At 44.3% G+C, this 27,246-nt stretch overlaps 1 protein-coding gene across 1 annotated transcript in view; it reads left to right on the forward strand.

Moving 5' to 3' along the window:
* LOC112258695 (trinucleotide repeat-containing gene 6B protein) overlaps positions 1–26,948 on the forward strand; it is a 54,487-nt gene extending 27,539 nt beyond the window's left edge. Inside the window, 16 exon segments of the mRNA XM_042328431.1 lie at positions 377–573; positions 751–825; positions 5,244–5,456; positions 5,769–5,876; positions 8,398–8,526; positions 8,939–9,109; positions 10,261–10,389; positions 11,528–11,708; positions 12,042–12,203; positions 12,570–12,731; positions 12,950–13,093; positions 13,610–13,702; positions 14,959–15,168; positions 15,541–15,611; positions 15,767–15,906; positions 24,915–26,948. Of these exon segments, the coding sequence (XP_042184365.1) occupies positions 377–573; positions 751–825; positions 5,244–5,456; positions 5,769–5,876; positions 8,398–8,526; positions 8,939–9,109; positions 10,261–10,389; positions 11,528–11,708; positions 12,042–12,203; positions 12,570–12,731; positions 12,950–13,093; positions 13,610–13,702; positions 14,959–15,168; positions 15,541–15,611; positions 15,767–15,906; positions 24,915–25,428 (2,699 nt within the window). The 3' untranslated portion in view covers positions 25,429–26,948.
* Positions 26,949–27,246: the final 298 nt, after the last annotated feature.

The raw sequence follows: 27,246 nt of genomic DNA on the forward strand, positions 1-27,246 counted from the left end.
TTTTTGTTTACTTTTTACTATTTTTTTAAACTTTAGTTTAGTTGGTAAATTTTCTTAACCGGCAGTGCAGTTCAAGAGTTAAGAGCTTGTAAGTAAGCATTTCACTGTAAGGTCTACACTTATTGTATTCGGCTCGTGACAAAGTTTGATTAAGACTGTAACAAAATGTGGAAAAGGGAAGGTCTGAATACTTTCCAAGTGCTCTGTATATCATAAGCGTAGCTGTGTGACGAGTCACCCTTGCAGAGTGACATGGTTTTGTCTCCCAAAATATCCAGACAGTCAAAGATTTGCATTGTCATCATAACACAGCATTTTGTTAATATGGCATTATGTTCTTATGGTGTAATAATGCTACTCATTGTTATATCCCTAGCAGGTTCAAAGTCTATGCAAGAAGGAAGCTGGGGTGAGGGCGACCAGGGCTCTGTGGCGGCCTCTCGTCACTCCAGCTGGGAGGAAGAGGAGGAGGGAGGTGGAGGGGTGTGGAGCAGCGCTGGGTCCCAGGGTAGCAGCTCTTCCTACAACAGTGGGGGCTGGGGCCAAGGTCACGGGGGCAAGAAGCCCAACAAGGTAGAAAAGCATTCAAAGTGGGGGAGGTTTGTTTGGTTGTTGCCTCATTCAAATACTTGATAGGAGTTGGATTTTTGATGAGGTCTTTTGGTTTGAAGATGACTATTTGTTTGACAATGTTTGTGCTAGGGAACAAACTACTGCCATAAATGTTATATCTGTATGTTTTTGTCTCAGGCTCCACTGAAGAGTGGAGGAGGAGACTCCTGGATGAACCCCATGAATAAACAGTTCTCCAACATGGGGCTCCTGGTAAGTTTCAAAGCAAATACAAGGTTTAGGGTCCATGGGCAGGCATAGGTTGTGTTTTGAGATACTGGACATAGTGGGAGATGTTTTGTTGTAGCTATTACAATGACGATGTCATGCCAAGCAGGGCCTAAAATGTACTTTTTGGTCCATAAACCCGGCAGGTAGATGGCGAAATATACTCAGCAAAAAAAAGACACGATCCTGTCTTTCAAAGATAGTTCTTAAAAATCCAAATAACTTCAGAGATCTTCATTATAAAGGGTTTAAACACTGTTTCCCATGCTTGTTCAATTAACCCTTCAAACTAAGTAGAGAATCAATCTTCCGGATGTTATTATCATATATATCCAATAACGTTCCAACCGGAGCATTTGTTTTTGTCTACAGAGTAATGGAACGCAAGGCGATCTAATGAATACTGCACGTAACCAGGAACTGGCATTCTGCCAGACCAGTGACTCAAATAGCTGCCATCCGGTCTCACATCACACTAGAGGCTTCATTCCACGTTCTACTGACTGTTGACATCTAGTGGAAGGTGTAGGAAGTGCGAACAGATCCATATCTTATTTGGATGTGAATAGGTGATGAGTTGAAAATCAACCAGCCCCAGAATTTCCACTTCCTGTTTGGAAGTTTGCCTGCCCTATGAGTTTTGTTATACTCACAGACATAATTCAAACAGTTTTAGAAACTTCAGTGTTTTCTATCCAATAGTAATAATAATATGCATATATTAGCATCTGGAACAGAGTAGGAGGCAGTTCACTATGGGCACGCAATTCATCCAAAGTGAAAATGCTGCCCCCTATCCCTAAAAGGTTTTAAGACACTAACAGCTTACAGACGGTAGGCAATTAAGGTCACAGTTATGAAAACTTAGGACACTAAAGAGGCCTTTCTACTGACTCTGAAAACACCAAAAGAAAGATGCCCAGGGCCCCTGCTCATCTGTGTGAACGTGCCTTAGGCATGCTGCAGGGAGGCATGAGGACTGCAGATGTGGCCGGGGCAATAAATTGCCGTATTGTGAGATGCCTAAGATAGCGCTACAGGGAGACGGGACAGACAGCTGATCATCCTTGCTGTGGCAGACCACTTGTAACAACACCTGCACAGGATCGGTACATCCTAACATCACACCTGCGGGACAGGTACAGGACGGCAACAACTGCCCGACTTAGACCAGGAACGCACAATCTCTCCATCAGTGCTCAGACTGTCCGCAATAGGATGAGAGAGGCTGGACTGTGTGCTTGTAGACCTGTTGTAAGGCAGGTCCTCGCCAGCAACATCGCCTATGAGCACGAACCCACCGTTGCTGGACCAGACGGGACTGGTTAAAGTGCTCTTCACTGACGAGTTGTGGTTTTGTCTCCCCAGGGGTGATGGTTGGATTCACATTTATTGTTGAAGGAATGAGCGTTACACCGATGCCTGTACTCTGGAGCGGGATCAATATGGAGGGTCTGTCGTCTGGGGCGGTGTGTCTCAGCATCATCGGACTGAGCTTGTTGTCATTGCAGGCAATCTCAACGCTGTGTGTTACAGGGAAGACATCCTCCTCATGTGGTACCCTTCCTGCAGGCTCATCCTGACATGACCCTCCAGCATGACAATGCCACCAGCCATACCAAACTTTATTTGTCACATACACATGGTTAGCAGATGTTACTGCGAGTGTAGCGAAATGCTTCTGCTTCCAGTTCTGACAATGCAGTAATAACCAACGAGTAATCTAACCTAACAATTTCACAACAACTACCTTATACACACAAGTGTAAAGGAATGAAGAATATGTACATAAAAATATATGAATGAGTGATGGCACAGAACGGCGTAGGCAAGATGCAGTAGATGGTATCGAGTACAGTATATACATACGAGATGAGTATTGTAGGGTATGTAAACGTATATAAAAGTGGCATTGTTTAAAGTGGCTAATGATAACATTTTTCATACATTTTTAATTATTAAACTGGCTGGAGTTGAGTCAGTATGTTGGCACTCAATGTTAGTGGTGGCTGTTTTTTTTAACAGTCTGATGGCCTCGAGATAGAAGCTGTTTTTCAGTCTCTCGGTCCCTGCTTTGATGCACCTGTACTGACTTCGCCTTCTGTATGATAGTGGGGTGAACAGGCAGTGGCTCGGGTGGTTGTTGTCCTTGATGATCTTCATGGCCTTCCTGTGGCATCGGATGGTGAAGGTGTCCTGGAGGGCAGGTAGTTTGCCCCAGGTGATGTGTTGTGCAGACCTCACTACCCTCTGGAGAGCCTTACGGTTGTGGGCGGAGCAGTTGCCGTACCAGGCGGTGATACAGCCCGACAGGATGCCCTCGATTGCATCTGTAAAAGTTTGAGTGCTTTGGGTGACAAGCTGAATTTCTTCAGCCTCCTGAGGTTGAAGAGGCACTGCTGCACCTTCACCACGCTGTCTGTGTGGGTGGACCAATTCAGTTTGTCCGTGATGTGTACGCCGAGGAACGTCAAACTTACTACCCTCTCCACTACTGTCCCGTCGATGTGGATAGGGGGGGTGCTCCCTCTGCTGTTTCCTGAAGTCCACGATCCTCTCCTTTGTTTTGTTGACGTTGAATGAGAGGTTATTTTCCTGACACCATACTCCGCGGGCCCTCACCACCTCCCTGTATGCCGTCTCGTTGTTGTTGGTAATCAAGCCTACCACTGTAGTGTCGTCTGCAAACTTGATGAGTTGGAGGCGTGCATGGCCACGCAGTCGTGGGTGAACAGGGAGTACAGGAGAGGGCTCAGAACGCACCCTTGTGGGGCCCCAGTGTTGAGGATCAGCAGAGTGGAGATGTTACCTACCCTCACCACCTACTTGTTCTGCGCGTGATTTCCTGCAAGACAGGAATGTCAGTGTTCTGCCATGGCCAGCGAAGATCCTGGATCTCAATCCCATTGAGCACGTCTGGGACCTGTTGGGTCGGAGGGTGAGGGCTAGCCCCCCCCCCCAAATGTCCGGGAACTTGCAGGTGCCTTGTTACCCCACTCTTTCACCATGTCACAGCAAGAACTGGTAAATCTGGTGCAGACCATGAGGAGGAGATGCACTGCAGTACTTAATGCAGCTGGTGGCCACACCAGATACTGACTGCTACTTTTGATTTTGACCCCCCCCCCTTGTTCAGGGACACATTATTCCCTTTATGTTAGTCACATTTCTGTGGAGCTTGTTCAGTTTCTCATTTGTTGAATCTTATGTTCATACAAATATTTACACATGTTAAGTTTGAAAATGAACACAGTTGACAGTGAGGACTTCTTTTTTTGCTGAGTTCTTTTTTTTTTCATTATGGAGAAAACAAACTGACTGTAATATTTATTTTAAAAAATGTATTAGTAAGAAGTAATGTGATACATTGCTCAATTTCATTACAATGTTTGTGACGTGAGTCTTTCAATCAAAATATATCAGATGAGTTAAAGGGCGAGAGGTTACCTTGGTAATGGTGTCACTGGAGTCTCAAGTGTGTCTGTGTCAGATTTTGGATCTGACTAGTAGTAGACAGCATCTCTCCGCTATCAGTTGAAGCAGCAGACTCAAACTAACATTGAAAAACAACCGACCTTGTGATCAAAGCAATCTAAATGACCAAGAAACACGAGGACAAAGTCTCACTTTGTAGATTTGAGTAAATTAGACCAGCTTTTATGCCTGTGCGCAGTGCCTCCAAAAATGAAAAAAAAAAAAAAAGCACACTGCACAAAGCTCCCTAGCCAGGCAGTGTTGCTGCGCGAGGTGGTTTATATATTAGTTTTTCTTTGTGCGATTAGCAGCTATGCAACATAACCGCAGAAATAATCTCAAAACAAGCTACTGTAGGGCCTCCTGAGTGGCGCAGTGGTCTAAGTAGACGCGCCACTACAGGCCCAGGTTCGATCCCAACCGGCCGTGATTTGGAGTGCCATAGGGGCCGCACAATTGGCCCAGCGTTGTCCGGGTTAGGGGAGGGTTTGGCCGGGGGGGCTTTACTTGGCTCATCGCGCTCTAGCAAAGACTCATCAGTTGAACAGTGTTTCTTCCAACACATTGGTGCGGTTGGCTTTCAGGTTAAGAGGGCAGGTGTTAAGAGGTGCGGTTTGGCGGGTCATGTTTCGTAGTACGCATGACCCGACCTTCGCCACCAGAGCCCCAACGTTGCAGCGATGATTGTACACGTGTGCTCATCCTTTACTTTTTACTCCTATTTCTATTCGCAAATGTGAATGTAATGCTCGCACTGTAGAGCCCTGCAAATCGACCACCCGCCTACGTTGCTTGTGAAATATACATTTTTACTCTCCAATACCTCAATTCACCCTCATTTGACAGGTGTTAATTTTACGCCCCCTGATGCCACGTGATAGCTATGTTGGGGTTGATGGTGGTGGTGAAGATATGTGCTGTGTTTTTAGGGTGATGATCCTAGCGGGCGACCTCTGGACCTGGCCCCTGGTCCTTCTCAGGATAAGAAAATGGAGGGAGAGAAGCGAGGGATGGGCCTGAATGACTACAATGGAGAGATGCGTAAAGGAGGGCAGAGAGGAGTGGGAGGAGGAGGCATGGTCTACCGTTCACCTGGTTCCAAAGAGATTGGGCCTGGCGACCCTGGGCCTTGTTATGACAAGGTTGGTACCTCAGACACATCACAAACCTCTCTGGATATGTCCCAAATTTCACCCTATTCCCTGTATAGTACATTAGTTTTGATCCGAGCCTTATAAGCCTTGGCCAAAAGTAGTGCACTATAAAGGGGCGCAAACCTCTGACTTCTCCAAGTCCCTCTTGTCCCGTTAACATTTTCTTCTCTGTATTTCTTTCTTTCCCGTCTTCTTTTGGTATCCTCCTTCCTGCCCCATCATTTGGTATCCTTCTTCCTGTCTTGCCTACTTCTTCCCCCAAATTGGGCAACTACTTCGATTGGCTGTCACTGCGATCAGCAGTCCTTGCCGTTCACCAATCAGGATGGGTGCCTTGGGGAGGAGTACTCTCCACCCACTGTCTACAAACCCTCCCCCCTCTACAGCCACACTATCCCCCCTAGACAAGTAAGGCTGTGTCCCTCTGTCTCCATCATCTCATTGCTTCACTGCTAACCTGGTCCCCGAAACAGGTTCTGCTTTAGCCAACTCTTGAGTACTGTACATCCCTCATAAATTGTATTCGTCAAATCTGAGTACATATCATTAATAAAAATAAAATGGATGTACCAATTGCAGATTATTCCTTTTAAACATCAAGTACAAAGTATCCTAATGTAATTGTGTCAATAGCTAGGTTTCCAACCGATTGGTGACAGGTTTTCATGCAAATATTCTCAAATCTGTATAAAAACAAAACGCATTTTCCCACCAGAAACGTTTCCATCAAACTGACTTGTTGTGGATTAAAGACTGCGTGATGACAGTGCACATAAAATCACTTTTGCGGTTAAATTCCCATGTACTGAATAAAGTACAAGTTGTGTTAAATGGGTTTCCATTGCATTTTCAATTCTACTGATGGGTTTTGTCAAAACAAATATGGTTTGTTTAGTGAATGTGCCTACTTTGGTTTTGGCACGTGCACACTCGCCAACAGCTCATATAATGGTACCTACAGTGCCTTAGGAAAGTACTCAGACCCCTTGACTTTTCCTACATTTTGTTACGTTATAGCCTTATTCTAAAATAGATTTTTTTTAATCCTCACCAATCTACACACTACCCCAAAATGACAAAGCAAAAACGTTTATTTTTACATTTTTGCTAATTTGTTTAAAAAAAATATATATATAATGTAATTGTGAAAAGTATTCAGACCCTTTTAATCAGTACTTTGTTGAAGCATCTTTTGCAGCGATTACATCCTGGTCTTCTTGGGTATGACACTACCAGCTTGGCAGCTTGCTGCACAACTATTTTCACGTCTCTCCAGAGATGTTAGATCAGGTTCAAGTCCGGGCTCTGCCCCAAGGACATTGAGAGACTTTTCCTGAAGCCATACCTGCGTTGTCTTGGCTGTGTTTGGAAGGTGAACCTTCTCCCCAATCTGAGGTCCTGAGCACTCTGGAGCAGGTTATCAACAAGGATCTCTCCTTTCATCTTTCCCTCGATTCTGACTAGTCTCCCAGTCCCTGTCGCTGAAAAACATCCCCACAGCATGATGCTGCCACCACCATACTTCACCGAAGGGATGGTGCCAAGTTTCCTCCAGACGTGATCTTGGCATTCAGGCCAAAGAGTTCAATCTTGGTTTTTCAGATGAGAGAATCTTGTTTCTCATGGTCTGAGATTCTTTAGGTGCCTTTTGGCAAACTCCAGGCGGGCTGCCATGTGCTTTTTTTACTGAGGAGTCGCTTCCGTCCGGCCACTCTACCAATAAAGGCCTGATTGATGGAGTGCTGCGGAGATGGTTGTCCTTCTGGAAGGTTTTTCCATCTCCACAGAGGATCTCAAGAGCTCTGTCAGTGATCATCGGGTTCTCGGTCACCTCCCTGACCAATGCCCTTCTCCCCCTGATTGCTCAGTTTGGTTGGGCGGGCAGCTCTAGGAAGAGTCTTGGTGGTTCCAAACTTCTTCCATTTTAAGAAAGATGGAGGCAACCACAAGATGGAGGCAACCAAGATGGAGGGGACCTTCAATGCTGCAGATATGTTTTGGTACCCTTCCCCAGATCTGTGCCTCGACACATTCCTGTCTCGGAGCTCTACGGACAATTCCTTCGACCTAATGGATTGGTTTTTGCTCTGACATGCAGTGTCAACTGTGGGACCTTATATAGACGGGTGTGTGCCTTTCCAAATCATGTCCAATCAATTGAATTTACCACCGGTGGACTCCCAAGTTTTTGAAACATTTTCAGGATAATCAATGGAAACCGGAGTTCAATTTCGAGTCTCATAGCAAAGGATCTGAATACATATGTAAATGGACTATTTCAAGTTTTTATTTATAATATATATTTATAATATATAATATTTTTTTTTAACTGTTTTTGATATGTCATTATGTGGGGTCAAGGGGTCTGAATACTTTCCAAAGGCACTGTCTGAGATTATTATGGATAAGAGCGAGTTTGTCAAACAGCAGCCAAGCATCGATCATCATGTCACCAGAATAAGTCCCTCGATATTTATTGGAAAGTAGCATCAAGCTCATCGCCTTCCACTGTCACCATCCTGTGACGTTCATAATTTGATTTAATCTGTAGCCTAACAAATTGCATGCTTTCCTGAGTCGTAGTGGGAGGACCACACAACATATCATGAGGTGACTCTAAGATTACTTCGATATGATAGTTATTATAAGAAAAATGTATTTTCACAGCCATTTCTCGCAAAATGTATTTTACCTACACAAAACGATCCCAGCTAGTCTGGTGTGTTTTGTTGTCATTTGGAATGTTTACCGACAAATGTTCTGTTTTCATCAGTCCTGCCGTAACATTTAAAAAAAAAAAAGGTTGGATGGAGACATGTTTATTGTTGTACCATTCTCTTCATCTGTAATTTCCTACTTCATCTCTCCTGTCTTAATGTCTAAGAGTCAGCCATGTTTGTAACCCTCTCCCTCTCTGTTCCCCTGTCAGGGTGGTCATAACATGTTTGGCGGCTGTGGTGGTGGAATGCCCCAGTCCAGACACCAGCCCGGTGTGCCACCCATCAACACGTCCGCTGGGATACGAGCGCAAGTGCCTCATCAGTACCTGTCGCCTCAGGTACCGTTTTTGTTGTTGTATTTGATCAGACTGTAAAAGTAATCAGCTGTTTTAATGTTAATATTTTCACAGCTTTTTTCACAATACTTGCTGATCAATATCCCTTGTGCAAATCAGTCTACTATATGCCCCAACCTCTGCTCAGGAACAATAGATTTTTTGGTCCGTTGGCTTTTTAGTCAGAACTTTATGTGCAACATGTTGTTTCCAAGGATGTGATTTTATTTTGCCAGCCTGCTCTGGATCATTACCTAATGTGAGTGATTAGGTGAACTTACTCGATGGAGGAAGAAAACCTCACCAAATCAATGAGTAGTGCACCACTGATTTTCTGTTTATTAGAGGGAATGTGCTAGACAGAAGGTGCTTTGTGTTTATGTTCCACGTTCCCATGGTAACACCGATGTTCCAGGTGCCAGGTTCCATGCTGAAGCAGGTGGCACCTCCCAGTGCTGGCGTGGGTGGAGTCGGGGGTGTGAGTGGGGTGGCGGGTGTAGGAGGGGGTGTGTTCCCCCCTCAGCTGTCCCCCCAGCACATCGCCATGTTGAGCGGCATCTACCCCCCCCATATTCAGTTCCAGCTGGTGAGTAGCTGTACTCCTATACAACTCTAGAATGAAAACCGTAGTGGCCAGAGAACATAGCCTTGAGGAACACCAAAACTAACCTTAGATTTATTCTGATTAAAGCCTTGTTGGCTGACACGTCAATGTTTTTATATACCTATATAGGCCTATGACAAGTCAGTAAAAGTACCAATTTGTTTGACAAATTAGAGACCTTACAGCTCTATCAGACATACCTCTGTTCATACCCCTTCTTCTTCTAGCCACTCAATGTTTCCTCTGGAGAGAGAAATAGCAGTGGGGGGATTGTTTTGGCGGTCCCTCCCCAAATACATTTTATGTTGAAGGACTGAGAAGCTTATTTCCGCCTCCAGAACTGAGCCCAAAAACATATTGGTACAATTATTTGTTAAAATTATTTTAACATATTGGACCATATACATGGTCCATATTATCGGGTATGCCATTAGCAATAAGCATATTACCTGCAGCCCAATTTATTCAGCATAGTGGCTGGCTATAAATAGGCTGAAACATGGTTGCCTATTGGGCTAATCATTAGCTAGAAACCAAATGTCATCTTTTATCTAGTTAGCATCCTATTGATGTATTTTATGTCCCAAAAAACTTGGATAAACACAGTAAATATGTGGGCCTTCCTGTTAAGGAAACTCGGGGTAACATGCCTGTACTTCTCGCAGAGACCACTTCATGTCACCATTTTCTCCCCCTAAAACTTTCCCTGGTTACCACTACTCTTGCTCAACAAAACATTTCACCTGTCAGCACAAAGTCACTCCCCAAAATTATTTTGAGGTAGTCAGAATGCATGTTTCCCTCCCATATGGCACTCGTAACTTGAATGCGCCTCAGGGAATATTTCTCTCCCATAGAACACGACAAGAAGCCGACTAGCTAAACAGATGAACTATTATACTATGAGGTTGTCAGATTTTTTTGCTCGTTTTGTTTGCAGAGAAAAAGTAAATGTGGACTCTTCTAGTGTCTTAAATGTGCACTTCGCCAGAAATATTTGTTCATGTTCCATACTTTTGGGGGTGTGGCACCAATGAGTTTGCCGTGGAGCAGCGCCGCAGCAGAAACACTGCACTGTGTGTTCCTCTTGGGGCAGGTGTTTACAGTGGTCTCTCCCCCTCCCTCTCCCCCAGGCCTGCCAGCTCCTCCTCCAGCAGCAGCAGAACCCCCAGCAGCTCACCTCACCACAGCAGCTACAACAGCTCCTACAGAACCAGAGAAAGTTCCCCCAGAACCTACGCCAGCAGGCCGACCCCCAACAGGTCAAACTGCTATTACTATTACAGCTGCTACTAATACTATTGCACTGGAAACAACACAACCAATGTTTCCTCTAAGCAGTGAGCGTGCGTGGCTGTTCTTCTGTGATCTAATCAACATTATATCAGTCCCTTTTCAATGCAACAAACCAAAACACATCTAACTTAGCAAGATTGAGTCTGTGATTTTGTGGTAGGCAGAGCCAGAATGCAACAGAGTAGAATTCTATTGGCAGGGGTGGCCCACAAGCGGTCTTTTAATCAGCTGTGAGTGAAGGCACTTTTCAGATCAGTTCTTTGCAGGTTAACGAGTTATTATCCCAGTTATACATAAGTATAGGTCAGCAATGGGGAGTTACTGCTTCCTACAAGAGCACAAAACATGTAGGCTACATTTCTTTGAAAAGCCTTAAGGTAAAAAGCTTGTCTTAATCAAAGGGGGCAGTGTTGTATTTTGAGACAGGCATGAATAAGCCAATAGGCAGAGGGGTAGCCTACATTATCTAATTCTCTGTATGGTAATAATAATACATTTTATTTTATAAAGGGGTTTCTTGCATCATACAATGCAATTTACAGTCACCTATTTGGTCCATGGTGTTACAGGCCAAGTAAAAAATCATTAATTAATGTCAAACCTTCATAATGTAAGTCTCATGCATTGAACACCACATATAGGCCAGATCATACAATTCAAAAGCTATTTCGATGTGAAATTGTTATGGGATTTGCTCCATTGGTTTTGTTGGTAGGCCTACATTTAATGATCAAATAGCCTATTGGCTACTGTCAAACTGTAAGGGTACAGCCTCAGTGTTCACTGTGAATGCGCACCGGAAGTTGCATGAAATTCTCACTGTTCAAGTTTCCGCTCACAAGAACCTAAAATTTTCTTAGTGCCTCAACATTTTTTAATGAACATTGAACGAAACCCTAGTTATTTCAACTGGAAACGAAACGTGCCCGCTATGAATCAGGTGAAACTCTGTACATGAGGAAATACTATATGTTTTGAACACAAACGTTGAATTCTGATTTGTATGACTTTTCACATGAATAGTCATAGGCTGGTGTTGCACCCATGTTGCCATGTCTGCTCACAGGGTTCCCAATTCCACCCATCCCTCATCTCTCTCCTCAGCTGGCCAGGATCGTGGCTGTTCTCCAGCAGCAGAGGCAACAACAGGGTGTCGGAGGGGGCTCCAAACTATCACCCTCTGACCTGGGAGGAGGAGGCCCCAAACTGTCTATGACTGACTCCCTGCCCCATCCAGGCATGGGTGGCTCTGTGGACCTGCACCAGAAAACACAGGGCTACTCTGGTGAGCGCTGTAAATAATGACATGAATGGACGTAAAGGATAGATAATTTATTTTTGAAAAATGCTTGATTTTCCATTTTACCCGAGAGATCGTCCAACTCATTTTGACAACTGTGTTATACATCTTATTTTCAATACAAACCACTAACAATGTTAGTTTTATTTGTCGTATGTACAGGATACACATGGTACACACCATCCAACCAAATGCTTACTGTCAGTGTAAACAGTCTTGAGGATTTTCATTGCATACTGACGGATTCTCTGCATGTAATTGAGTCATACAGGCCCCCTGCCATCAGCGCTAACCCCTACATGTCCCCCTCCTTCTCAGGCTATGGTGGAGGAGTGAACCTGTCTGGTCTGGACATGGGGGGCTCGGTGTTGGGAGGCCCAGGGGGGATGAAGGACATGGGGGGGCAGCAGTCCCGCTTCAAATGGATGATGGAGGGTCACTCTCCTGCCCCCTCCCCTCCTGAGAGCCTCAACAAAAACGGTGAGAGTCCTAACACTGTAGTGAGTTTACGGAATGAATTATAGTATGACATGGGGCAGCAGGTAGACTAGTGGTTAAGAGCGTTGTGCCAGTAACCGAAAGGTCGCTGGTTTGAATCCCCAAGCTGAAAATATGCCGATGTGCCCTTGAGCAAGGCACTTAGCTCCAATTGCTCATGTCAGTCGTTCTGGACAAGAGCGTCAGCTAAATGACTAAAATGTAAATGCCAGCTTGTATATGTTGATTGTTGACCCATCTTCTGCTTTTTCATCTGGCTTTATTTGTCATCTTTCTTCATCTCTCTCTCCTCTGTATCGCTCTTATTGTCTTCTCTTCTCCCTCTTCCAATCCCCCTCTTCCTCTCAGGTCCTATGTCCACCCCTATGAGAAGGGGGGGCTCTCCATACTCCCAGTATGACATGATGGGAGGGGAGGGGCTAGGCATGCCCCTCCAGAGGGACAACTGGCACCGTACTCCTGGGAACAAGATGGGCTCCAAGCCCCAGGGCCCATCCAGCTGGCCTCCTGGTGCGTGGCCATTCTAAATACCAACTGAATCTGCAGGATTTTGATCTATCCAACCACTAACACACCTGATTTGACCAAATCCCCTTAATCAGCTATTGTTGGGCTGGAACAAAAGCCTGCAACAAACACCCTGTAGCTCTCTGGGACCAGGGTTAAGTCGGTGAGGTGGCTTCATCCGTTTGTTTTCAAAATAAAAATCAAGAATTTCTGTTTGTCAGAGTTCCAGCCTGGCGTGCCCTGGAAGGGGATCCAGAGCATCGACCCCGAGTCTGACCCCTACATGACCCCAGGGAGCATGATGGGAATCCCTGGACCATCCAGCCTCAATGACACCGAGCACCAGTTGCTAAGAGACAACACAGGTACCTACCGAGACACAAGCAGAGTTGCAACTGTATAACTAAGTCCACTTTCCGAGCACCTGTTGATAAGAGACCAGCTGACCTGACATATTACATAAGTATGCTGTCATCAGCCCTCGTCCTCACAAAGTCAAAGAAACTAGTATACCACTGAAATCATATCCATCAATGCATGCACCAGTTAAACCTATATTATTAACAAGTTGTGTTAATAATATACTCTCTCTTACTATATCAGGGATGGGCAACTGGTGGTCCGTGGACCAATTTCAGATGATACTTTTTTTGGAACTTAGTCCAACTTACAAATTTGCTTTAAAACTGCTAAATTGTCTCTATGCCCTGTGGAAAATTTTGCAGAATTGCATGACATAAAAGATTTGATGTTAATCTTCGCTGTCACGTGGGAGGCCGCTAAAAATTTTTGCTCACAAGGTGGGGGGTATGGATGTGGGTACGCAGACCCACGAGCCACCGTGGCCCCCATGAGTTAAGCTTGTTGTGTTTGTGTTCTAGATGCCAACCCCTCCCTGAACACCTTGCTGCCTTCACCTGGTGCCTGGCCCTACAGTGCCTCAGACAGCCCCCTCAACAACGCACACAACTCAGGTAACAGACTGAAAACGCAGTAACACTATGAATGTGCTACGTATGCTTTATGGATGTGCTATGAAGTCTTAAGGTGCCTTTCACCGAAAGAGCTATCACGTTCACTTAGGGTGCGTCCGCAAATTCACTCTGGCTATCTACTCTGATTTCAGAGCATTCTCTTCTGAGTATGCCAGCGCGCATAATAATTAATTAATTTACGAACACCCAACACCCGTTGAATGTGTCAGTAAACGTTGGAAGAAACTCGTAATTAAATTGTTGCCAGCAGCACCGTTAGTCACCAACGCTCTGGATAACATGAAAACAGCCTAACCAGCTCTGCTCGGGCGAGTAAAAAAGGTCAGAGTGATCTGTTCCCTCGTTTTTCTCTGGAAGTACAGTGGGGCAAAAAAGTATTTAGTCAGCCACCAATTGTGCAAGTTCTCCCACTTAAAAAGATGAGAGAGGCCTGTCATTTTCATCATAGGTACACTTCAACTATGACAGACAAAATGAGAGAAGAAAATCCAGAAAATCACATTTTTAATTAATTTATTGCAAATGATTTATTCAGTGAAATACGGAACCGTTCGGTATTTTATCTAACGGGTGGCATCCCTAAGTCTAAATATTATTTTTACATTACAAATTCTGGCAAACTAGTTCGCAATGAGCCAGTCAGCCCAAACTGTTGCATATTCCCTGACTCTGCGTGCAATGAACACAAGAGAAATGACACAATTTCACCTGGTTAATATTGCCTGCTAAACTGGATCAGTAGTTATAACTAGTGATTATGATTGTTTTTTATAAGATAAGTTTAATGCTAGCTAGCAATTTACTTTGGCTTCTACTACATTCACGTAACAGGCAGGCTACACGTGGAGTGCCATGGTTAGAGCTTTGGACTAGTTAACTGTGCGGTTGCAAGATTGGAACCCCTGAGCTGACAAGGTGAAAATCTGTCGTTCTGCCCCTGAACAAGGCAGTTAACCCACAGTTCCTAGGCAGTCATTGAAAATAAGAATGTGTTCTTAACTGACTTGCCTAGTTAAATAAAATGTAATTTTTTTAATAATCGGAAATCAGCGCCCAAAAATACCGATTTCCGATTGTTATGAAAACTTGAAATCGGCCCTATTAATCGGTTGACCTCTAGTTCGAAATATACACTCTGCTTTTCCTTTTATTTACTCTCAAATGTCGTCAAGTTTCAACTGTCTGAGTTTATCCTGCTGGTCTGGTCTGACTAGTTAATTCCCTGTTGCCCTTAGCAAAGTACACAGAGTACAAGACCAGCTGGCCCCCTGAGCCCATTGGACACAACAAGATGTGGAAGACCAATCGCAACCAACAGTCCCAGCAGCTGCCACGCCCACCCCCGGGACTCACCAATCAGAAGCAGGCCTCACCGTCCCGTGGCCCGTGGCAGGCCCGTGGCTGGGGCAGCTCGAGCGGGAGCCAGGAAACCAGATATGGCCCTGGTAATATCATAACAGGGTGTTTGAGTCTTTCCACCCTGGTCTGTCCTGCCTGCTACCTGGTGAAGTATTAAATGTACCCAGATGTCTGTTGCCTTGCTCTGATTCCACATCCCTAATGGCATCCTATTCCCTTTTGGCCCTGGTCAATAGTAGTGCACTATAAAGGGAATAGGGTGCCATTTGGGACAGAGCCCCAGAGAAATTGCATAACTAGGTGGTTAGGCCTCAGAGAACTTATATTTTATTCTTCAAGCTTAAAGTACAGTAGGGCTTATTTCTAATTCATTGGTCCAGAACTGGCTGCCGCAGGTACAGAGGTAGGGGTTGTCTACTATGTGGAACTGATCCCCGTGTGTGCTTTGGTGCTAATAGGCTCTGCTTGGAGTGATGGGGGGACCTCCAGAGGAAGCTGCTGGCTGGTGCTCTGCAATCTCACTCCACAGGTACACACACATCATCCCTCATAAAGACTACACACCATTCCTCGGGACAACACACACGCATGTGCACACATACAGCATCCCTTCTCTTGCACATATCACCTCTACCGCACAAGTCATCCCTAACCCCAGTCCCTCCATGGTGTCCACTCCTGCAGATCGACGGCTCCACCCTCCGTACCATCTGTATGCAGCATGGCCCCCTGCTGACCTTTCACCTTGGCCTGACCCAGGGCAGCGCTCTGATTCGCTACAGCACCCCACAGGAAGCTGCGAAGGCCCAGAGCGCACTACACATGTAAGCTCCTCTTAGCCTGTCAATCATGGTGTAGTTCTGTAGATGAACAGGCAGCAGTTCCACTGTGTTTTACTGCCGGCTTTACAGACGATTACAGGCTCCTTTTCCCACTTAAATTAACTAGGCTACTTTTCAGTTTTCTAGTTAGAAAAAGTCTGCTGAGCCCTCTCCCGCTAGAATGAACGTCATGCATCTTCTAGACATATTTTGATAGGAAGTGCGCCTGTCGGTCACAAATTGAGCGACAACAGAGAAACACTGCTGGTTTGACAGTGCTGTCTGTCCCGCCTCTCGGTACCTGGGTTTGTGTTGTGATTGCAGTCGAGTTTCTGGAGAGAGGATGAATTTGCACGTCCCATATAGTCTAAATCCACTTACCTATTGTTTTCTAGCACAGTCATTTATTTTCTTTAGAGTGCAGGGTCCAACATTAACGACGGCCCTCCGGGGCCAGTAAAAACCCTTCGGGCCAGTGGATCTCTTCAGTGGCCAGTAACATTTTAGCTAATTTTTGCATTCTTGTAAAATATTTACCTGCTCTTTCACAGTCTACCATTGAAGACTACACTCGTAAATGTCATGCTATTTGTAGTTGATCAATATGATTGTCCGTTCATTCAAGCACCACCACACTTCCGTTAGTTACAGCTGTCCAGAGCTAAAAGAAACACCCATCAATCTACTCAGTTGATTTATTTTTAGGGAAAGTGATTTACAAAAGTTAACATTCAGTAGTGAACATACTAGCAATATGCTGGCTACTGTTGATAGTCTGCAAAAAGAATGCTACAAATAAACAGCTAGCATTCTTGGCGAGCCTACTGTCACCATGTCTATCTCTTTTGGAACATTGGTCTTAAAGGGCGTTCGTTTTTACTGTTTATTTAGAACCTAACGGACAACTAGGAAAAGTGCAAACCAAGTTTATTCACCCAATGGGTCAGACAGCTGAAATGTTCCCATCAGCACAAGTATTTATACCCAACTTTAGGTGAAATCTCCTTTTCTCAAAACATTACATCATTGTTGCTAGGCAGGCTAAGTGATGTGTGTAATAAACTGTTCCTTCTCCCTTCATCCGACCTGACCTGAGTCCACATTCCTCACTAATCCATAGCTATCCAACTTTATCAGTGACCGCAACAATGTGATTGCCTTTTCCCTTACTTTGTAACTCTCAAAGCCCATGGCTCATATCCACCCTTAATTGACCCCATCATATACATTCCTCATATGTAACCATTAACTTCTGGTGTAGCAAGTATTTCAAACTACAACCCAACATCCCATTTTCTAATCTTCTCTAAGTGACATATTTTAGAAATAAAAATAAATTAATACAATGAATACATTGTAGTCCTGAAGAATATAGTAATGACTTAATTATATTACACAGCTTTAATACACATCATAACCAAATGTAGCCTATTAATATAAAGTATGCCAAACTATAGGTGAGCGTTTCCCCGAACTCTGCCCTCTGCACCCCAAGGGGTGTGCACGTTTTGGTTTGTGACCTAGCACTACACAGCTATTTTTATTGGTCAAAGCTGGATGATTATTTGAATCAGCTGTGTAAGTGCTAGGGCAAACACCAAAACTTGGGGTCCCGAGGACCGAGTTTTGGAAGCGCTGCTATAGGCCCTGCATGACCCAGAAATGATGTTCGGGCCATTCGATTTTTGGCCAACTGGCCCTGCCACGGATTGGTGGTGCGTAGGCTATTTACTGTGCTTTGATTTACAAACAGCAAGCTTGACTAGTTTATAAAAGGTGTCGAATTGACCGAATAAAGTCTTTCATACAGTGCATTCGGAAAGTATTAAGACCCCTTGATTTTTCCACATTTTGTTACGGGGCGGCAGGGTAGCCTAGTGGTTAGAGTGTTGGACTAGTAACCGAAAGGTTGCAAGTTCAAATCCCCGAGCTGACAAGGTACAGGTCTGTCGTTCTGCCCCTGAACAGGCAGTTAACCCACTGTTCCTAGGCCGTCATTGAAAATAAGAATTGGTTCTTAACTGACTTGCCTAGTAAAATAAAGGTAAATACCCTTATTGTAAAATTGATTAAATAGTTTTTCCCCCTCAATCTATACAAAATACCCCATAATGATGAAACGAAGAGATTTGTTGGAATTTTTATGTAAAATGGAAAACACATTTACAAAAGTATTCAGACCCTTTACTTAGAACTTTGTTGAAGCACCTTTGCCAGCGACTATAGCCTGTAGTCTTCTTGGGTATGATGCAATAAGCTTGGCACACCTGTATTTGGGGAGTTTCTCCCATTCTCTGCAGAACCTCAAGCTCTGTTAGGTTGGATGAAAAGCGTCGCTGCACAGCTATTTTCAGGTCAATTCCTTCGACCTGATGGCCTGGTTTTTGCTCTGACATGCACTGTCAACTGTGGGGCTTTATGTAGACGGGTGTGTACCTTTCCAAATCATGCCTAATCAATGGAATTTATCACAGGTGGACACAGGGTTGTAGAAACATCTTAACAATAATCAATGGAAACAGGATGCACCTGAGCTCAATTTCAATTCTCATAGCAAAGTGTCAGAGTACTTATGTAAATAAGGTATTTCTAAAAGACTGTTTTCGCTTTGTCATTATGGGGGTTTTGTATGTAGATAGAAGAGGGAAAATTCGATTTAATCCATTTTAGAGTAAGGCTAACGTTACAAAATGTGGAAAAAGCCAAGGGGTCTGAATACTTTCCGATTGCACAGTATACGTCCATGGTATCTTTTTCGGACAAGTAAACTAAAGATCTTGTTTGTAAGGACTTGCCAGACAGTGACGTTAAAGTGAGTGACTTGTCGGTAGGTAAGAGCATCGTTAAGAGAGCTGTTCATTTGGCCCCCTTAATTTGCATACCATCTTTTTTTTGTTTTTTGGATTATCCGCAAATATATTATTATTAACAATTCAATGAGGATGGTGAATCCTCCTCACTGCAGGAACCATTAGTAGACTAAAAAGAGCCTCACTGGTCCAAAATATGATAAAGGAGAACTGATTTAATTGTTTTAAAAGCTAATGATACTTAGATGGTATTTTCAAAGATATTAGCATAGGCCTACTGATTTAATCAGTGTTGACTGCTGCTTTCTGTATAGCAAAGCCCATGATTAACACTTGCTTCATTTTTCAGTCATACCTGTATTGGAGATAGCTTAAAAAATGCCTCTTACACTGCTTCACAGTTGCTAGCTGTGTCACTAGAGATCCTGGTTCAAGTCCAGCCTCTGTCACAGCCGGCCGCGACCTGGAGACCCATGGGATGGTGCACAATTGGCCCAGCATCGTTCGGGCTAGGGGAGAGTTTGGCCGGCAGTGATGCCTCTTACAGCTCCCCCTACTTTGTGCAATTTCCGCCTGAAGACATACCCAAATCTAACAGCCTGTAGCTCAGGCACAGAACCAAGGATATGCATATTCTTGGTACCATTTGACAGAAAACACTGAAGTTTATGGAAATGTGAATTGAATGTAGGAGAATATAACACAATAGATCTGGTTTAGATTTTTAAAAAACATACGTTTTTTAATTTTTGTATCTTTAAAATGAACAAGATAAAACAAACATTCAGATAGGATGGTGGGGACAATTTCAGTGAAAAATATAAGAGGGTAACAGTACTTGTGCAAAGTTTCAGAATGATAACTTCCAAAATCAGTGTGCTACATGACATTTATCATGAAGTCACCCAGGTGTCCCACACAAGTAGCCCAAGTGGCCAAATTGGTGAAGGTATACATTTTGAAGCAAATAACTATATACAAAATACCAAAATCGTATTCTAACACCCCCCCCACAAAAAAAAAAAATGGAGAAAAATAGATGGAGATTTTAGTTTTGAAAAATAATAATTATTGATTAAAAAAACATACCCATGTTATTTTGTAAATAAATATAACTATTTACACACTTTCAATATTTGGAAGACCTTCAGTCCTCTATCAAATCAAATCTATATAGCCCCAGCCTAAAACCCCAAACAGCAAGCAATGCAGGTGTAGAAGCACGGTGGCTAGGAAAAACTCCCTAGAAAGGCAAAAACCTAGGAAGAAACCTAGAGGGGAACCAGGCTGAGGGGTGGCCAGTCCTCTTCTGGCTGTGCCGGGTGGAGATCAGTGGTTGTAGAGGGTGCAACAGGACAGCACCTCAAGAGTAAAAATGAACAGTTTAGGGTTCCATAGCCGCAGGCAGAACAGTTGAAACTGGAACAGCGGCAAGGCCAGGTGGACTGGGGACAGCAAGGAGTCATCATGCCAGGTAGTCCTGACGCATGGTCCTAGGGCTCAGGTCCTCCGAGAGAACGAATTAGAGAGAGCATACTTAAATTCACACAGGACACCGGATAAGACTCCCATTCGGAGTCAGTGTCACTGTGAAAGAAAATGTTCAGTTAGAATAGTTTCACATATGAGCCCTGTATCAACAGGTATAATAGACAGATAGATAGATAGATATATATAGAGCGAGAGTTGAAGGTTGAATATATTATTATTACCTGCTAGATCTACTGTCTCTTTTATATTATGACAGACCAGCTGTATCTACTGTCTCCATTTCACTTTGGCCATTGATGTGGTCCTGCCCTCTCCTCAGCCTCAAATAGGCTATTTCATGTGGGTTGGGGTGGCAGACACGCGCATCTCACATTTCATGACATTACATGTTTATATATTGCTTCTAAAATAAATAAAAAATCACATAATATTTTATATTATTAAATTCAAACAAGGGCATTAGCATGATAAGGTTCCTAGGTTTTGGCCTTTCTAGAGTTTTTCCTAGCCACCGTGCTTCTACACCTGCATTGCTTGCTGTTTGGGGTTTTAGGCTGGGTTTCTGTACAGCACTTTGAGATATCAGCTGATGTACGAAGGGCTATATAAATAAATTTGATTTGATAAGAACTTACCAGTCCAAAACGATGTCCTCTCCCGTTCAAAAAATATTCCTCCACAATTGCTAAATGAAGCGTCCTACAACACTCTGTCTCACCTTCCCAATCAATTTATTCTAAAATTGTGTGTACATCTGTATATCTAGACTTAAATTTAGCTTTCCCTGACTTAGTCGCCATAATGATTGATATATAAACAGCTGAATCTGCGCGTTCACCAAACAATGCAGTGCGTAATATGTGCTTCTCCTTCCGGTATGAAACTTCAATAGCGAATGACTCTCATTACGCTGGAGCTTACTACATGGGTTGGTCTTGCAACACATAAACATGGCGTATTGCCGTTTAGCTCCGCTCATTGGCTATCTACCCAGCTAGATTTCAAGACGATCAGTGGTCATTGGGGTAAAAGACAGTCAATCAACGAAACAGCGGGCAAATCATTGGTGCACAATGATGTCATGACTTGTCTTCAAATCGATTTCTTTCAGTCAATACGTCCTGCGAAATGGCCCATCAGGTTTGATTGTGTTACAAACAAAGCAGTTGATTGCAGTGAAACCAAACATGACTGGAAAAGTCACGTTCTGTGTGACGTTATTTACCTGGAATATGTCGTCAAATGGAATGAGACGGAATTCACAACACAAGCGGTTCACACAATGTTTCATGTTAGGCTATAAAAACGGATTTTATCGAACAACAGATAATTCATTGTGTAACAATGAGCATTGGAATTGCAAACAGATGAAGATCGTCAAAGATAAACAATTTATTTTAATGCAGTTTGTGACTATGTTACGCCTGTGCTGGTTAAATGTTTTAATTTTTTATGGGGCTCTATGCTCAGATAATCGCATCGTATACTTTCGCAGTAAATCCTTTTTTAAATCTGACAACGCAGTTGGATTAGCAAGATTCTAGGCTTTCGATACATGTGAGACACTTGTATTTTCATGAATGTTTAATATGACTTCATGTAGCGATCACCGTATGTTGTGGAAGTTCAGCCCGCTAGCGGGTTCCGTGCGCAGAGAGATTAAAAAGGGGTGAAAGTTTTTTTAAATTCAACAGAATTACAAAAAATGCCTCATAAATGGAAGCTTGAATGAAGCCTGTGGAAGTCTGCATACTTACAGGATTATTTTAAAGACCGAGTGCAGTCAAAATGTACTTTCCGTGTGGTTTTTACCATATTGTACAACAGCTGATGAATCGAAACCTCTAAAAGTATGAAAACAAATGTGACCAGCATTATGTCCTGATAGTTGCTGGTTGGAAACGCAATCTAGCATGAGAATGTACCAGAGGCCACTAAAATAGAGCTTGTTCGGCAAAAAAAAACTAGCCCCCCCCACAGACCGAGGGAGCCTGGCCGGCTACTTATTCAATTCAAATCTAATTTTATTTGTCACATACACATGGTTAGCAGATGTTAATGCGAGTGTAGCGAAATGCTTGTGCTTCTAGTTCCGACAATGCAGCAATAACCAACCTAACAATTTCACAACAGCTACCGTATACACACACAAGTGTAAAGGGAAGAATATGCACATAAAGATATATGAATGAGTGATGGTACAAAACGGCATAGGCAAGATGCAGTAGATGGTATCGAGTACAGTATATACATACCCTACATTACTCATCTCGTATGTAAACATTATATAAAGTGGCATTGTTTAAAATGGCTAGTGATACATTTTTTACATGTATGGCAGCAGCCACTCAATGTTAGTGGTGGTTGTTTAGCAGTCTGATGGCCTTGAGATAGAAGCTGTTTTTCAGTCTCTCGGTCCCTGCTTTGATGCACCTGTACTGACCTCGCCTTCTGGATGATAGCGGTGTGAACAGGCAGTGGCTCGGGTGGTTGTTGTCCTTGATGATCTTTATGGCCTTCCTGTGACATCGGGTGGTGTAGGTGTCCTGGAGGGCAGGTAGTTTGCCCCCGGTGATGTGTTGTGCAGACCTCACTACCCTCTGGAGAGCCTTACGGTTGTGGGCGGAGCAGTTGCCGTACCAGGCGGTGACACAGCCCGACAGGATGCCCTCGATTGCATCTGTAAAAGTTTGAGTGCTTTGGGTGACAAGCTGAATTTCTTCAGCCTCCTGAGGTTGAAGAGGCACTGCTGCACCTTCACCACGCTGTCTGTGTGGGTGGACCAATTCAGTTTGTCCGTGATGTGTACGCCGAGGAACGTCAAACCTACTACCCTCTCCACTACTGTCCCGTCGATGTGGATAGGGGCGTTCTCCGTCTGCTGTTTCCTGAAGTCCACGATCATCTCCTTAGTTTTGTTGACATTGAGTGTGAGGTTATTTTCCTGACTCCACACTCCACGGGCCCTCACCACCTCCCTGTAGGCCGTCTCGTCGTTGTTGGTAATCAAGCCTACCACTGTAGTGTCGTCTGCAAACTTGATTGAGTTGGAGGCGTGCATGGCCACGCAGTTATGGGTGAACATGGAGTACAGGAGAGGGCTCAGAAAGTACCCTTGTGGGGACCCAGTGTTGAGGATCAGCGGGGTGGAGATGTTACCTACCCTCACCACCTGGGGGCGGCCCGTCAGGAAGTCCAGTACCCAGTTGCACAGGGCGGGGTCGAGACCCAGGGTCTCTAGCTTGATGACGAGTTTGGAGGGTACTATGGTGTTAAATGCCAAGCTGTAGTCGATGAACAGCATTCTCACATAGGTATTCCTCTTGTCCAGATGGGTTAGGGCAGTATGGTTGCGATTGCATCGTCTGTGGACCTATTGGGGCGATAAGCAAATTGGAGTGGGTTTAGGGTATCAGGTAGGGTGGATGATATGATCCTTGACTAGTCTCTCAAAGCACTTCATGATGACGGAAGTGGGTGCTACGGGGCAGTAGTCGTTTAGCTCAGTTACCTTAGCTTTCCTAGGAACAATGGTGGCCCTCTTGAAGCATGTGGGAACAGCAGATTGGGATAAGGATTGATTGAATATGTCCGTAAACACACCAGCCAGCAGGTCTGCGCATGCTTTGAGGACGCGGCTGGGGATGCCGTCTGGGCCTGCAGCCTTGCGAGGGTTAACACGTTTAAATGTTTTACTCACGTTGGCTGTAGTGAAGGAGAGTCCGCAGGTTTTGGTGGCGGGCCGTGTCAGTGGCACTGTATTGTCCTCAAAGCGAGCAAAGAAGTTTAGTCATCCTGGTCCGCAACGGGGCTGATTTTTCTTTTTGTAATCTGTGATTGACTGTAGACCCTGCCACATACCTCTTGTGTCTGAGCCGTTGAATTGTGACTCTACTGTCTCTATACTGACGCTTAGCTAGTTTGATTGCCTTGCGGAGGGAATAGCTACACTGTTTGTATTCGGTCATGTTTCCGTACACCTTGCCCTGGTTAAAAGCAGTGGTTCGCACTTTCAGTTTCGCGTGAATGCTACCATCAATCCACGGTTTCTGGTTGGGGAATGTTTTAATAGTTGCTGTGGGTACGACATCGCCAATGCACTTGCTAATGAACTCGCTCACCGAATCAGTGTGTTTGTCAATGTTGTTTGACGCAATGCGGAACATATCCCAATCCATGTGATCGACGCAATCTTGAAGCGTGGAATCAGATTGGTCGACCAGCGTTGAACATACCTGAGAGCGGGAGCTTCCTGTTTTACTTTCTGTCTATAGACTGGAAGCAACAAAATGGAGTCGTGGTCAGCTTTTCTGAAAGGAGGGTGGGGGAGGGCCTTATATGCATCACGGAAGTTAGAATAACAATGATCCAGGGTTTTACCAGCCCTGGTAGCACAATCGATATGCTGATAGAATTTAGGGAGTCTTGTTTTCAGATTAGCTTTCTTGCTGGCCTTCTGGCTGGCTACTCCTGTGCTGGTGGAAAGAAAACACTGGTTCAATAGATGGACCAACCATAGACTGAAAATCAAAGACATTCCATGCAGACTGTCTGGTGGGCTAGGAATACAGTGATTTCATAGGAAATGGGAAAAACCTGCATAGACTTAATGAGGGGGTTACTATAATAGAATGTTACGACTAATAGATAACAGCCAGTGAACACAAAACAACATTAAATCACTCCTTACACTCTCCTCTCTCTTTCCAGGTGTGTACTGGGCAATACCACCATCTTGGCCAAGTTTGTGAGCGAGGAAGAGGTTGCTCGCTATTTTGCACATTCCCAGGCGGGAGGGGCCAGCGGAGGCCAGGGGGGGCCCACAGGGACAGGTGCAGTGGGGGCCAATAGCAGCGGAGGGAGTGGAGAGAGGGAACGAGACAGAACCAGAGGAGGAGGAGAGAGCTCTGCCCCTGGAGGAGGCGGCAGCTCAGGGCCCATCAGCTCTGGCTGGCAGAGTTTGGACAGTACAGGAGGCTGCCTGGATACTACCCCTGCCCAGGGGCCCGGCCTGAGCATGTTTGCCCAGTGGAGCAGCAACGGTGCTGGGGTGGTTGGGGGTGTGGAGCCCAGCAGACAGGGTTTGTGGGGAGGGATGGGGGGTGGTGGGTACCCCAGCAGTAGTATGTGGGGGTCCCCTGCCATAGAGGATCCACACCAGATGGGGAGTCCTGCTGCTCTGCTGCCTGGAGACCTGCTAGGAGGAGGGGCTGATTCCATCTGAATGACCACACCTAATACATGAACCTACACGTGAAGACAGTATAAATGTATTTATACTGTGTGTGTGTGTGTGTGTGTGTGTGTGTGCGTACACACCGAATAAACATACACTTACACGTTCTCACACACATACATACTTAAACACACACAGATGAAATGACACTAGTCACAAACATGCAGAGCCTCTGACGTTAACTCTCACACATTGTGTCATTAATAGACCGTGACATGCCAACACTACTCAACATACATACATACTTTTCCCTTAAATGAAGACTTCAACAGCAAGACTTGAACAGACCAAGGTGGAATCCGTTACTCACTCATCTGGATGACGACTCTTCACCCATTAACCAGAACTCACTGAGTATCCTGAGATCCTATCATTCAGGCCCTGTAGAGAAACCAACAACGTGACAACACATGGAGCTGTTCCTATGTGATGTGTAACACCTTATTACAACACCCCTCTACTACACAAACCTGCAGGGTGACTTGTTTTCACAGCACCGGGCCTACAGTCCCTACCTACCTGGCCCAACCTTTTCTGACTCTTTCTCACCAGTTACACACTGCTATGTCACTGCTATGATGTCTAATGTATCTTGTTGTATGTTGGTTAAATTGTGGAAAAATCCAAGATGTCCTTTCTCTCTTTATAGTTTTTATTTCAAAATGCTGACCTCGTTATGTTTTCTTACTCAATCAAGTTGGTTCTTATAATGCCATGCTGATGATGACTGATCACTTGTTACTAGCTGTACAAGGTGCCCTCCTGCCTGCCTGTGGAACTGTGCATGAGAGGAGTGACGGGATGATGGGAGGAGTATGTGGGTGCGTTTCACAGCTAAGACGAGGTGACGCAACAACCAATGTTTGCCTGCCACGTCATTGACTGACAAATTGTTATAACATGAAGTGGTTAGCTGATACTTTGCCTGGATAGGTATTTTGAGTAAGAACTGTCAGGCATCAGCAACGTCTAAGCATAGGAACCGCCCTGTGTGTGTTGTTGCCATGGTGAATTCCTTTTGGCGATGAGAACATGATTAACAAGCACGTGATTGTGTGCTGGTGATGTGTGATAGAGAAAGTGTGTGTCTGAAATGCTTTTCCCTTTCAGGGAGACAAATGTTTGTGTGACTGCTTACATCAGGTGTGTGTGTGTGGCTCGAAGTTCAACAACATAGGCACTAATGCATATTTCTCTTAAGTTGTGGTTTTAGCAGCAAATTTTTTTTGGTCTGAATTGCAATAAGCTTTTTTTTCCATTTAAAAAAAAAAAGCAACCAACTGAAGGCATCCATGTTAAGATGCCAAAACCTACCAAACCAAGCAGAGCTGGAGCAGTGTTTTGCAAACACGTTAAAGTTACTAATTGTAAAATGTTTTGTGTATCAATTTAAATTAAGGCGGCTTTATCACTCCTGTTCAGGTTATTTTAGTTTCTTTTTGGATTTTTACAAAGGAGGACATTTTAATTTAAGCAAACAAGAACAAGACAATAAAGGTTGTATTAAAGTCTGGTTGTCATTGGTTTGAACCACAAAACACAAGCACTGTTGTCCTAGATTGAACATCAAGTAAACCTTTACCATGAGCAGTCTATTGGCTTGCATAATTAATTAAATGTGAACACCATGCACAGACGAACTATAACGCTTTCAGTAGAATGAGCAGCCTTGGACCGTGCACAAGCTCACGACATTCACAGCAGGGCTGCTGTTGAGCCAGTAACATAAAGTTACCTGGTTTGAATCCCGAGCCAACTAGGTGAAACATTTGTCGATGTGCCCTTCAGCAAGGCACTTAACCCTAA

This window comes from Oncorhynchus tshawytscha, linkage group LG01 (assembly GCF_018296145.1).
Source record: "Oncorhynchus tshawytscha isolate Ot180627B linkage group LG01, Otsh_v2.0, whole genome shotgun sequence".
Taxonomy (NCBI): Eukaryota; Metazoa; Chordata; class Actinopteri; order Salmoniformes; family Salmonidae; genus Oncorhynchus; species Oncorhynchus tshawytscha.